Source organism: Neolamprologus brichardi, chromosome 4, assembly GCF_056152115.1.
Source record: "Neolamprologus brichardi isolate AB-2024 chromosome 4, ASM5615211v1, whole genome shotgun sequence".
Lineage (NCBI taxonomy): Eukaryota > Metazoa > Chordata > Actinopteri > Cichliformes > Cichlidae > Neolamprologus > Neolamprologus brichardi.
In genome coordinates, this window is record NC_142107.1 from 13,692,294 (window position 1) to 13,706,216 (window position 13,923).

The 13,923-nt window shown below is 41.6% G+C and overlaps 1 protein-coding gene across 1 annotated transcript; it reads left to right on the top strand.

Moving 5' to 3' along the window:
• The first annotated feature begins 1,031 nt into the window (after window positions 1–1,031).
• cdc42ep4a (CDC42 effector protein (Rho GTPase binding) 4a) lies at window positions 1,032–13,600 on the top strand. Its single transcript, XM_006791359.3, has 2 exons — window positions 1,032–1,267; window positions 10,553–13,600. Exon 2 carries the CDS (start codon window positions 10,689–10,691, stop codon window positions 11,736–11,738), a length of 1,050 nt encoding a protein of 349 aa, XP_006791422.2. The 5' UTR covers window positions 1,032–1,267; window positions 10,553–10,688; the 3' UTR covers window positions 11,739–13,600.
• Window positions 13,601–13,923: the final 323 nt, after the last annotated feature.

Here is a 13,923-nt window from a genome sequence, read left to right on the forward strand (position 1 = left end):
AAAGCCATATTCTCTCATCAGCTGGTGGGACAGATCCTCGGAAAAAAGCAAAGGCAGAAATAACTTTAAAATATTTGTAAAGGACGCCAGGACATGCAGTTAAATACGGAACATTGTGGTTTCAGAGAACAGCGTGGAGAGACAGACTTGCGTCACCACATACCTTGTGAAGTACGAAAGTGAATAGTCATGTCATTGGGTAGAATGACTTGTGTCCTTTAGTAATTATCAGCCATTCATGCATACCTTTCTCCTGAGGTAAAACCTGGGGTGCATATTTCTGCTTATTTGCATTACAGAAGGTACTAATGTGTGGACACTGACCGATGTCAGCTCATCAACCACAAGTTCAATACACAAGATCAATGCACAAGATCAAAGGGTTTGTTAACTCAATACAGTCTTTGCTGTTGTCAGAGAAAAATGTGTGGACGTGTAATAATTCTGACTAACATCCTTATTGGAACTGTAAAAGAAATGAAGGGCAAAGCTCACCTTTAAGCAGTTTGGCAATGTCATGCCTTCAAATCCCTCTGAAAACACCAGTCCCGTATAAATTTATCTTTGCCAATTTTTACTGATTTATTTAATACTTAAATCTTAAAACATGCAATGCTAGGCACTAAAACGATGACATCATTTCCCCTTTGACAAATGAACAAAGATATTCTCTACTCTTGCTGTCCGAAAATATCTAATAAGGCAAAAGTAAATGAGTATTGTATAATACTAGAAAGGATGTGAAGAATCATTTTAAAGAATGCGCAACGCTGCTTATTGATAAATGCTTATTACACCTTGGAATATAATAGCATCAATAAAAGGTTTTCTTGGTACATTAATTATTAAGTATTTAAACTGGTATGTAAACCTATTTATATATTTATTATTAAAGATTTAATAAATTATCTTCGAGGTTTCCTTTGTGTCAGTGCGTCAAGGCAGTCTGAGTGGCCCCATGCTGGCACCCTGTGTCTTTAAGGACCCATGTAAAGAGGGCGTGTTCAAGCGCACTACCGCAGCAGGCGTTGTAGTGAGTTCATGCGCTTCAGAGTAGCAGCAGCGTTTGTAAGGATGTTGTGACAGCAGCTGTAATATTTCTCTAAAAAAACCGCCACACTCACGGGTCCATCCGCGTTGTTTGGAGCAGAAAGAACTAATCTGAGCGCCTCACAGCTTGTTTCGTTTGATGAATGCACCCTCATTGTTGGTCTGCTGGGGGCCTAAAAGTGGAGCAGCACCCGGCTTTTATGAATGGGGATGCTCGGTAAGCGTGTGTACTTTAATATTTGTTCTTGCACTTAACATAAAACTGATCTTCTGGGTTGTGTGTGCACTTCAAGGACGCGTTTTAAACCGACATTTTATCGGCCCGTTCACCTGCGCGCACGGGGCTGCTCATGCTTCTAGTCCGCTGGCCTATTATTGTTCTCCTGCTATTGACCCACCCAGAATCAGCGCTTTATTGTATATGATCGAACCAAGCTGATCGGCAGTGAGTGCAAGAGTGAATCAAATGCTGCGGAATTAGCGCTTATTTCTTTGTGTGTCTGTTGTCGAAGGAAACGAGCCATTTTGTCCTCTCAGAAACAAATTGAGTTTATTTGTGTTTTTTGTTTGTTAGTTTATTTGGGGATGCTTTGAGGTTTAAGCGGGTGTTTCCATGTTTCATTTTGCTTTAACCCCTGACTTTACTACAAACGACAACTCCCATAGGCCTGATTATTAGAACACATGATAAACTTAAAAAATTCTCATAATTAGGCCACTAACGTGTTTGATGGCTGTGCGTATTGGGGGTCCTTCATATATTTTTAAAACACTTTGACTTGCTTCTGGGAACTAATTCTAGAGTGAGTGGAAGGTGGTGAAGGGCGTGATTTGGCACATTTCCTCGAGGTGGCTTTGACATTATCAGATAAGGCTGGGAAAGAAAGATACGTTATACATTTTGTGCCTCCACTTGGAGTGCACATTCACTTTGTCCAGGTCTTTGTACAGTTTTCCTGGTAAGGCTGGCGCTTGATGAGTTCACTGACTGGTAGTGTGAGGTAATGGGCCTCAGGTCAGCGGGCTATCTCTCCATCACCCTGCACTGATAAGAACTTACAGCAATTGTCTGAAGACATGATCTTATCAGAGGTCTGTGCTTGTGAGGAAGTTACGGTGGCTTTTAGGAAATTTGACCTGCCTTTTTCAAAATGTGCAAGGGCCTTTTGTGAGATGTGAGGTTGTCTTGGAGTGGTGTGATGGATTCAGGTTGATGACACTGCAAACATGCAAGCATAGTTGACCAGATTTACATGTTTTAGGCTTTCTTTAGCCTGTTTACTTTGTATTTTATACAAAGAGACATGATTTTAAACCAGCCCGCACAAGTTCTGCTCCCTATGCAGAGTTCTTTTCTTCTTCTTCTTCTTCTTCTTCTTGTTTAATTACAAAGTTGGTGTCTAATTGCCTGCAGGAGGTGGTTAGTGCCCGAAGGTGAAAGTTATCCTTTCCTCTTGTGTTGTTGGACACTGTGCCAAGCACCCTGTTATTATGCACAGCACAGTGTAGACAGGATTTGTTGGCTCGTATCCTGGGAAGAGCAACCTGCTAATAAGTTTGTTTACAAGAGCAAGCAAAGTTGCTCACTTTTAATGTGGATATTCCAAAATACATCTGCGGTAATGCTGAAGGGAAACTCAGTTATTTGTGGCTACTGGCTAAATAGTCCTGCACCCATGTTTGCAGTTTGTGTGCTCATTTGAGGCTGTGTGTGTGTCCTGTCCAGCCCCTTCACATTCCAGGAAATACCAGTATAAACTGTTTTGTTTTTTTTGTGTTTTCTTTTCCCGGAATTCCTCTGAGGATGGTAGTAGGGAATATCTGGGTTACTTTGGAGAAAAGCCTTGGATTTGAACTTTTCTTTCAATACTTACACAGTACAGATGTATTTTAGCCAGTTTGGCTTCTGACATATGGCAACTGTCATTAGTTTTCTGCCACTTACCTTTTCATTACCTTGTCCAAATATCAAATACTGAGAGTTTATCATATGACAGTGTGTGAATGCTGTGTCTGTTTGGTTTTTTTTTTTTTTTTTTTTTGCCTTTTGTTTGGCTGCATTGTGTTCTAGTCCTATCCTGCATGCTGCTTTGTTGCACTGTATGCTGGGGCCTGTTAGCAAGAGGTAAATGTTTGTTCTGTTTCCTTGTTACTGGATGCACGTATTGCCTGGAGTTGATGTCATTGTACCAAAAGACAATGACAGGGACTTCTGTTTAAACTCCAAATGTGATCAGAAATGTCCTCTTTCACTCTATTTGATTTGTTGTTTAGCATTTGTGTGACATTCATTGTCCATTACAATTGTGCCATAGATACACAAGCATATTTATTTTATTTAAAATAAGAAAATAAACAGAGTTCGTCCATGTCCCACCAGCCTGTGCTTTCCTTTGCTTGTCTGACCTCATAGTTATGGCACTGCAGCACTTTCAAACAGGAGTCTCCAAATCCTATTGCTTTTCTGATTTCTAAAATGTTTTCTGGTTTTCTTTCCATCAAGGAGAACAGATTTCTTCCCAAATGGTTCAAAGTAGAACCTCATTCATCTTCTGCAGCACTTAAAACACCCACCACACAGACAGCTGGGCCTGAGGCCAGAGCTGTCAACAGCTGTTGTGACTCAGCTACCTGGTGTGGTAAAGATCCGGTTGTAATCGTTTTCAAAAACGATTAAAGTCACCTGGACCTGACGCTCTCCATGTACTGATACATATTGCGTTTGGAGTCTGCTTTTACACACACAATGTCCTACAGGCTTATTAAAACAGGGTGTCGATGGAGATATGAGCTGTTTGTTTGACTAGCCTGTCTGTAACACAGTATTATGGAGAAAAGCCTTGTTTACGTTATGAGTGATCAGGAAGGGCAGGCTGAGAAGATTTCCGGAGGGATGGGAGGGTTTACTGCCTAATTTTCTCCCTGCCCTTCCTGTGGATGTACCTTCCAACACGTGTCTTCATTAAACGGCTCCATCATGTGCAGCTATGTATGTCCAGCCTGTCCTTTTGGGAAGTTCTTGGCTAATTGCTTGTTTTGAAGAGACTGATTTTCAGTGATGTGTCTCAGTGGTAATTAAGTTATGCTTTTGCAACTGTGTGCATCCACATTTTAAGAATGCTTAAATGTCTTCGTGCATACAGAAGGGGACAGTTGTTAATGACTTAAGACTAGTCGTTGATCTTGCAGATCCAGCTGGAACAGGATGGAAAAAGTTGGAAAGGTATTAGCTTAATGTTAAGTGGTTGCCTCTGCCATGCTCACTCGTTGATATTGCCAGCGTGAACCTGCTTTCCGTCAATTCCCAGTAATTATTCCGAGACACTCTAAATGCCTCTAAATGCATGTTGTGCCTCCCACCCTCTGTTTGTATTTAGATAGCATGCCCAGTACACAAATAACGTTGTTGTCCAGCCATATTGGCTCCATTTTCAGTAGCGCAATAGTAACTTTTTATTCTGATCAGAGATGATAGCAGAGCCGGGATGGATAACATTGTTTGTCTATAAAAAGGCATTGTAGATCCATGAAAATAATGTTTATCAGCCTTGTTTAACCCAAAGAATACTTTTCATTCTTGAAGCGCATTGCAGCATTATTGTTTTTGCCATCCACTGATTGTGCCTGTAATAGAAGCTGTCAGTTTGATCACAGCAGAGGACGGAGAGAAAGAGATGCTGTGTCATGTCTGGAGGCTGTGTTGGCTGTAAATGTAAAAGAGACAAGTCATCCCCTCTTGGGTATCTGAGTTCAGCTGGTGCACGTCGAGCATGCCTGTTTTCTGCCACAAACCCTTTCAGTGACTGCCGAGGTGTCACCTTCTGTCCTGGTCTTCATCACTTTTCTTCCTTCCAGCTGGATGATTTGCTTTACTTGTAAATAGCACCAACTTGAATAGTCTGCATGGTGAATACAGTGGCATTTTCAATTTGAAAGTGTTGCTTCGTGAATGTTGGTAGAGTTCCACGCTAGCCGCTTTCACCTCTTATGTTGAGAAAACGCCTACTAGCTTTGTCGTAAAATGAACAAATGTGTGTAAATAAGCAAAAACAAAACAGTTGTGCAGGAAACCGGCACACACTGGTGTCTGTCATGCAAACAGACCTAAGCCACAAGTCTGCAACCTAGCTAGCACATTCCCCACATGTCAAATATGAATATTTGTGGTAGAGCATAACCCACTTCAGGCTAGTTTTAGTGATCATGGTTTGTATATTGATCTATCGCCTCAATATACATCCTGATATTTCAAGAAAATTTGTGAGGATATTTATGACGATAAAGGAAAAAAAGTAAACGTATAAATAAATAAAAGATGTTTTCCATCCGATATTTTTCAATGGCTCTACTGTCACTGATGACACACTTCCTAATTTTCAATCGAAACAAGGTGCGAGCAGTGACAGCATCATTAGCATGCAACAGTCATGACACAGCATAAATTAAATGTAAGCTAAACTTCTAAGTAAAAGTATAAAATAGCTGCTTAAAACTTTAGTATAACAAAACCTAAAGTCCATTGACCCGGAGCTTGCATAATATTGTCACATGAAAAAAATGAATAGATATTTTCTACCTCTTGCTAAAAGCCCTGCTTTTCCATCATGTTACCGCATAATTTAATCCATCCAAGTAATTTCCATTCATCATTTGCTCTTCCTGTCGTACGGCGCGCAACCAGCGAGTGCTAGCGATGCTTGATTGATTAGTTTGTTTACTTTTGCACATCGCCAGCTACTAGTATCTCCTCCTCCTGTGCCGTCCTAGTCTGTAACTCGTTTGTTTTCCACCTTTAGCAGGAAGAGTTCTCTCACATATTTTGCAAAGTGCCGCACTTTGCTGGAGGTTTTTGAGGTCGTTCTCTTCTTAGGTAACAAAATGTCATCGATTTGTAGCTCTTGTTCCCAAACGTGCTTCTCCTTGTTGTGCACATTAGGAAACGTAAACATATGATATTACACTATATGACACTTTTATTTAATTTTTTACATGTACTGAATGATGTGATGACAAAGGTCTTTATCAGCACAAAACAAAAGCTGTAAAACTTGTGAAAATACAATTTAAAAGTCCAAAATTTATGCATTTATTCACATTTTGCAAAGCCTTCCAGTGGGCGGATTGTTGGGCGGATTCTGGCCCGTGAGCTTTGTTTGGTTTACACGATGGTTTATCAATGCAATGTTATATTTTTAACACTCTTAAAAGTTCTTGTCAGTTTGTTCTTGCCGCTTCTCTCAAATATTCCCCTCACTGTCTAAGGATAGAAACGGATTTGGTACTCAGCAACATGAATACCAATTCAAAAACCCACAGGCACTTTTATTAGCAGGAAGGCTCTAAAAACCTCTTGTTCTTTGATCCCTACAGAACGGTGTGCCCCACTGGGTGAGGTGTGACACTAACACAGCATATCTCCTAACAGCAGCTTGTGAGGTATTTGTGGTCACAGAAAAAAGAACAAACCCCCCCCCCAGAAACAATTTTATCTTCTGGTCCCTGTGTTATTTTTCAGAGGAATTGAATGGTTGAGATGTTTTGTTAAACTCTCTGTGATTATTGATGTTTCTACATTCATCATTTTCTGGAAAATGGGTTGTCTTGGGGTGTGCGATTTCCTGATTTGACTGCATGTCCATTTGGGGCTGTCGTGCACTGAAGTTTCCCGGAGTGTTTGGTGATGTGCCCAATTGTCCTGTTTTGTTCAGCCATTGGTGTTTTTCTTTAAATATATGAATAAAGAAACAAAACATATCAGGGCTTATTTAGTGTGATCGTGTCTGTTCTGAAATGTTTTAGCTTCCGTGCTATATAGGATCTGCATGGTGAAATTGGTGGCAGGGTGTAAACGTACCAAAGATACCCTCTCGGTCAACACGTCTGAAGCTGCAACACCACAAGCGAATGGCACGTCTAGTTGATTGCCCCAAATGGACTATTTAAGCAAGGGCTAAATTTGGCTTTAGCGTAAGAAAAAGGGCTTTATTTGTAATTTCTCATTAGAGCAGTATGTTTTCTCATTGCTGTATTTATCTCAGAGGGCATCATCAGCTTGATGTCTGTTGTCCCCCGTTTGTTTGATTGAGAGATAATGTGATTTCCACTGTTTGTCCTTTGGCTGCTCCTTCCTAAATGAGATATTCAGGCCCGCTAACTGAGCTACATGGCAGATACCTATCTACTAGAGGCCATTTGTCTGCGTAATTAGTAGAGTATGTGTGTGAGAGTCTGTGCTAGCCTGTTACTGAGCAACTGTGTACCTCTTGGTGGTGTTGCACTTAAACATTTGGGAATAAATTAGGGTTTTCACAAGCAATCAGAATGTTTACAGATTGCTTGATAATTGCAGTATTTTTCAAGCAGAGTAGTTTTCACCATTTTTTTTTTTATTATTTTTATTTCCACACAGATTTAGGGTGCATCATGTGGCTTTTCCTCCCCCTAATGTCAGTTCACCCTCTGGTCATTCGATTGTCCGTCCAGGTCAGTGACTTCAAATGATGCGCACAGCGAGTCTGAACCCCTCCCGTCTTCCAGACAGCAGAATGCACAGAGCACAAAGAAGGCGCATCAATACTTAGTCCTGGAAATGGCCCATAAGTCATGGTTGAGACTCGGTTTATGTGTCTGCGAGTGATCTCTTGTGTTTCGGTATTGATTGGCTTGGTGCGAGAATATTGACAAGAAGTGAGAAGTTATGCTCGTCTAAGGTTTGCTGTCGAAAACGTACTGAATGCGGGTTAATTATCTCAGCGAATTTTGACTCGTAGGTTAAACTCGTAGCTATTTTTCTTTCCCCACTTCCTCCAGTGTGGCATTTGTTTATAGCTGTAAGAAATGACTGCAAATTTAGTGAGGTTACTGTTTCATTTAGCGCGCTCCTTTTTGACCTCTTTAGTAGAAGTAAAACAGCAGATTTTTTTTTTTTTTTTTCTTTTGCTCTTTTTTTCCTGACTGAGAGATTTCTTTTTTTCCCCCTCCAGGTTTAGAACTACTCCATAGCATAAATACATCTGGCAAAATGGGTTATAATACCGCTTATAAAAAAGAACAACATGAGGTGACTGAAGAAGTGGAGTAGCACTCACAACTGTTTGGAAACATTCCAATGTACTCGTGGGTACTGCAGTACGTGTGCATGCATGTACTGCTGCTTTTACTTAGCAGCTCACAAACACCACATCAAGGCAGGTCAGTCAACCCCATAATCTATACACATCAGTTTAGACAGCTCTAGCTTTCAAGAAGCTGTACTGTCAAACTGAAAAAATGCAGATGTGCTTCATTTGCTGTTCATCCCCGTTCCTGTCCCGCATTTTAGTGGGCTCTGTTGCAGTTAGATCATGAGTGTTGTGAAAGTTTGTTTATAAAGTCAATCCTCCCCCCTTCACCCCTGGTGCTGCGATCCAGCGGTTCCCACGCTAACTGCTGCCTTCTCAGGCCCTTTTCCACTCTCCATCTATATCTGCCACTCCCCCACCCCCCACTCGTGTGTGCACTTCCACAAATATGACAAAGCCATAAATATAGAAGAAGGTCTTGGGTTGAATGTAAATGTGGAACTGCAGCGTTTTTTTTTTTTTTGTTTTGTTTTGTTTTTTTCTGGTACGATGTGGTTTGAAGCTGACAATGAGAAGTCTGTCTGGTGGTCTATAGAAAGTTTCTGCATCCATATCCCTGCGATGGGCACCATAGAGCTTTTCAGCTTGATCCTGGCCTAGAGGGTGATATAGAGGAGTGGGAGGGAGGTTTTTACTATCTCCGCTTTTTTTGATCCAGTAGTTGTTGTTTTGTTTTTTTTTCTTTCCTGTGTTTATGCCACCCAGGAGCAACTATTCAGGAAAGAAAAGGCTGTTATTTTGGCTGGGTGTGAATATTTGGCCTTCCCTGAAACAAATCAGAACAGGCAGCTACAAAAATAAACACATTTCAGCAAAAAGTGACCTTGTTTATGTATCTTGTTGAAATCATTTGGAGTTCATGGAAAGTTTTGTCATCACAACTCAGCCTCTGGTTTATCGAGCTTCTTTGTTTTTTTTCTTTTCTACAGCACTGGAATATTTCTGAGTTTTAATCGATTTCCATTTTGGCCAATAGAAAGTAATAACACAAGGTGAGTGAGCACAGGCTATGGCTGACAGAAGGCCATACGTTGCATTCGAAGCCTGGAGCCGCCCGTAGCCTCTGACAGGAAACGCTGTCGCTTGCACGAGGGAGGGTGTTTCTATGGAAACCGAAGCAGGTGAAGGCATTAACAGGAAGCGGAGAAGAGACTCAGCTGGCAAAGACAGGGGGTGGAGACCGAAGAATGAGGTCAATGCACGCAAAAGCCTGCCACTTTTTACAGCTAAAATCTCTTCCAGCATAAACAGAAGTGACTTAAATATGTTTTAAAGGGCTTTCTTACAAGAAAGCTAAAGTCAAGGTTAAGTGTTCATCTTCCTGTCTTAGGTTAAGTAAACAAAGAAAACGGCACTATGAGCAAGCTAGAGAGACGCACGCTCAAGCCGGTGAGGTAAACCTTATCTTCAGACATGCTTATGCACAACCACAGAGATTTTCCATCCACAAGTCAGCTGTGCATGTGTTTTTGATGTCTTTGTGTGGAAACCGCTTGCACTTCACTTTGTGGGCCACCATGAGAGTGCTCTTTTCATGTGTATTTTATATAATTGGACTGATGGTTAATGAGACACCCTGCTCCTGCCCTCCAGTGCATCACCTGAGGAAACAGCGGTGTCTGGCTGGCTGCCTGTGGCGGGGTTTCCTCTGTCTGAGCTCTCAGTAATGTAGAAACCCAATTTCTGTCAGCTGTCATAAACCTCCGGGGTTTTAAACACCACTGCCTAAGATGGGGAATACATTGTGATTTCTTTGTTGCAATAATCCAGCTCTATAGTTAGATGACAGGGGTATCATTGTTTTTGATGCATGTATAATTGTCCTTTTGTCAGCAGAAGATAGTTTTCGGTCTTGCAGTGAAGTTATACTTTGCAAAAAAAAAAAAAATCTGTGGCAGCTCTCAGTTATCTTGCCTTGATTCATGTTGGTCTGTGGTTGGTGTTTTCCTCTAAGTTATAGCGCTGTTTAAGTAAAATCCTGTGGTAGTCTACTTTTTTTTTTTTTTTTTTTTTTTCTGCAGCGTATTTTAGAGTTCATCTCACAGAGTTTGCTCGTCATTATAGAGCTCAATAATTGATAGCTTCAGCTCTTGCAATTAGTGGCAACATTTGGAATTCCTTCATATGTTTTTCTTTCTTTCTTAGAATTAAAGGGCTGAATGTTGACTTTCTTGGCAACATAACTTAAAATCTATGCTTTAGATATAACATATAGATTCTTTCTTTTTGCTTTCTGCTGGTTTTGAGTCAGAATTTATTGTTTGAAATCGATTTGTGTGAGTGGACACACTTTGAAGTTGTTTTTTTTTGACAGAGTATCTAAACATAAACAATTTTGATTCGATTATGTCTGTTTCTAACTTATTGTGTGTTTTTTCCAGGTTCCCTGGCTGACTGGATTTAAGGACCATCAATATTCATTCCAAGATTTCAAAGAAGGACTTTCCCAAAGATTCAGGTGATCTTTTTGCCACCCAGCTACCTCTTAGTGCACAACAAAACCCCTGATCAGCCACCATGCCGATCTTAAAACAGCTAGTGTCGTCCTCCTCCCAGACAAAGCGTCGCTCCCGTATGGACCTGACCAGGGAGATGATCAGTGCTCCCCTGGGTGACTTTCGCCACACCATGCATGTAGGCCGCAGCGGTGATGCTTTTGGCGACACCTCCTTTCTCAGCACACGCTCGGGGGAACCCCCTCCTGAGTCCACATCCTTTCCTCGCTCTCCTCGGCCTGGGCTCCTGTCACGCACCTTTAGAAGCAGCAAGCGCTCCCAGTCAGTGAACAGAGTGGACCAACAGAAAGATGGCGCCCTGGTGGTCCCCGGAGGATCACCCACCTATGTAAAAAATGCCATGTCCCTTCCCTTTCTCAATGATGAAGACAGAGGCGACAGCATGGTGGCAAAGAGTTTGTCTTCAAGTCCGCTGAAACTCCACAGCGACTTGGATGGGAGAGGTGCGGTTGCAGCTACTCGCGCTTTAGAGCTGGAAGAGCAAAGTTTTGGTGAGCTGACTGAGCTCCCAGAGAGCTCAATTCAGTACGGAGGTGGAATGAAGCATGCAGTGTCGGTTATGTCTTTCCACGTTGACCTGGGTCCATCCATGCTGGGTGAAATCCTGGGTGTGATGGAGAAGGAGGATGATGATCTTGGCTACGAGGAGGGCAAGAGCAGCGAGGGCTGCACCTCGCCACTGCTTGGAGCCCATGGTGAGGAAGAGGTTTATGTAGAGGGTGAAAAAGATGATGAGGAGCAGGTGGAGGCAAATGAAGAAGCAGAAGAGCTGCAGCACCAGGCCTCTATGCATCTAGCCACCTCTATTGATCTGAGGCAGGAGGACGGAAAGCCTTACACTCCAGAGTACACTCCTGAGATACGCCCCAAACACTTGCAGCACCTAGACAGCTGCTCCATGTCCAGTTCTGGGTCTGCTGCTCTGGATGAGAAACCCAGCAGCCTGATCTTTGCAGGAGATACAGATAGCGCCACCTTCAGTGCCCCACCAGAGGAGGAGAGCAACTTTTCCTCTTTCTTGGAGGATGAAGATGATGAGATTCATGTATGAGAGTCTGGTGGAAGAAAAAAAATAAGAATAAGCTGTGGAAGTGGTTTATGTGCAACTGGCAAGTCCTTTGACAGTGTGGATTTGCAGTTAAATGGGAAGACGATACTGGAGTCAGGAACTGTGCGAATGGGCCTTTGAAGAAGATGGAGGGTTCCTCCTTTAAAGGGCTACAAAGAAAGAGTGACTGCTCCTTTAGGATGTGCCCAAACTCTGTCTGTCAGAGAGCCTTACCCTCCACTTCCTTTCTGTCAATCTGTGACTCCCTTTTGAACACCGAGGGAACTGACATGGAAGGGAACACACTTTCTGAATATGGAACATTCCAGAAGTAAGCAGGGAGTAGTGGTTAGAAAGGAACTTTTGTAGGAAAAACACTTTCCACAAGTAAAACTCAGTTCAGCCTTTCTCTCTCCCTCTCTCTCCCCTCTCGCTTGATGTGTCACATGTGCTTTTTTCATTCGGTTCGCCTCTTTTCTTCACTCTGGCTGTGGGACGTCATGAGGCCTGAGCTAAACAGAAGGCCTCTGTCACAACAGGATCACTGGTGGGTGTCTTGTCACAATAACGGGAGCTGTGGTTGTCACTGGTGTGTGAGGCCCTGCACTGAGCCTCTTTCATCTGAAGATATTATAGCAGTACCATAGATCTATCAGATTTCTTTCTCCCTTAGTATAACTTATGTATCTCAGGGTCTTTGTGACACTGTTTAAAGAGTACAATTTCCTGCTGTAAAGCTGGACCACAAAGCCAACACCAAATTATCTCCTTTCTTTGTAATTTACTGAGTTTCACATAGACTCTGTGAATTGTAGAAAAGGAAGTAGAGCTAACGGAGACGCATTTGGCTGAACTAAATAGAAAGCAAGGTGTTACTACAGCAAACTGGAGGTGTGAGGAGTAGTGTAGCCCACTCTTAGTTGTCTTTTATATCTTTTCTGATGCATTTTTCCTGATAATCTCCATTAATTAACACAAAGTGACTTTCCTTTAGTCGTGTCAAGTTCGAGTTGAAACCGAATAACCACTTCCTTCCTTTTTTTCGTTACATCTGAGCAACTGCAGCGGTGCAAGTGATCTGTGTAGAAGATTTTCATTACTCAAGGGGACTACCTATATGTGTAAACTATTTTCACCACTACGTATGAGTAGGGCTTTACTGTATATGTGACGGACGAATTACGTGTACCAGGAGGCACAAGTAAATCAGACACTACTAGTATTTGGTGTTAAATACCTGCTGTTTTCTCTACCTTTGTTAGAAAGAAATCTTTACTGTTTGTTATGTCTGGAGAGTGGATTTAAAAATAAAAAATAAAAAAAAAACAGCCAGCAATGGATGCAAGAGCATTAAGAAAAGATTGCTATTTTTGTGCAAGTTGCATAGTCGTTGCAGCTCGACTGCCTTTCTTGCATCATTAAAAGTCATGGCCAGAAAGTATTGAGGCTTAGTTGGGCTGATTGACTTCACTGCCTTAACTGAAACTGACAGATGTGCCAAATTATGATGTGTTTTTTTTTTTTTCTTCTTCTTTTCTCTCTCTTTGCTTTTGGGAGAGTCTGCCACTTGCATTTCACTTCCTTCTCTCTACCAGTATTCACTGTGTAAGTTTCAGCATGCAAATTAAGATAAGTGCTATAAGGTGTGATGTCCTGAAACTGAAGAGGTTGCATAACTGGATGTATATCACTCATGCACTACAAAATACACGCAAGTAAATCCAACTGTTAATTGGGTGCGAATGAGAAGTTGTTTGTGTTTTCTGTGTGATATTACACCTTATTTTTGTCCCCACTGTATATTTACAGCCTCTTTTCTGTACTGCTCAAAATAACCTATATTTTTCAATAAAAGCTTGAATACCTTCACTGTTTCATATTTGATTTTGTTTGTTTTTTATGTGAGTACATCAAAAAGCAGTGTGTGTGTTAAGTGCTACTCACTCAGCAGCATTAACAAAGGAATTCCTTGAGTGCCTCGTGTTTCCTGCTATTCACCATCTCTCCAAGCAGAGGAAGGAAGGAAGCAATTGAGACCTTATTGGCCTTAGTTGTACACTTTTCTTAAATATACAATAAAAAAGAGTTTTGAGTAAACCAGTGCATGTGGAGGAGAAAAGCATCTTAACTTAAAGGCTTAGTTTAAAAAATGTTTTGGTTAGTTTTTTTTTAAAAAAAAATCATGCAG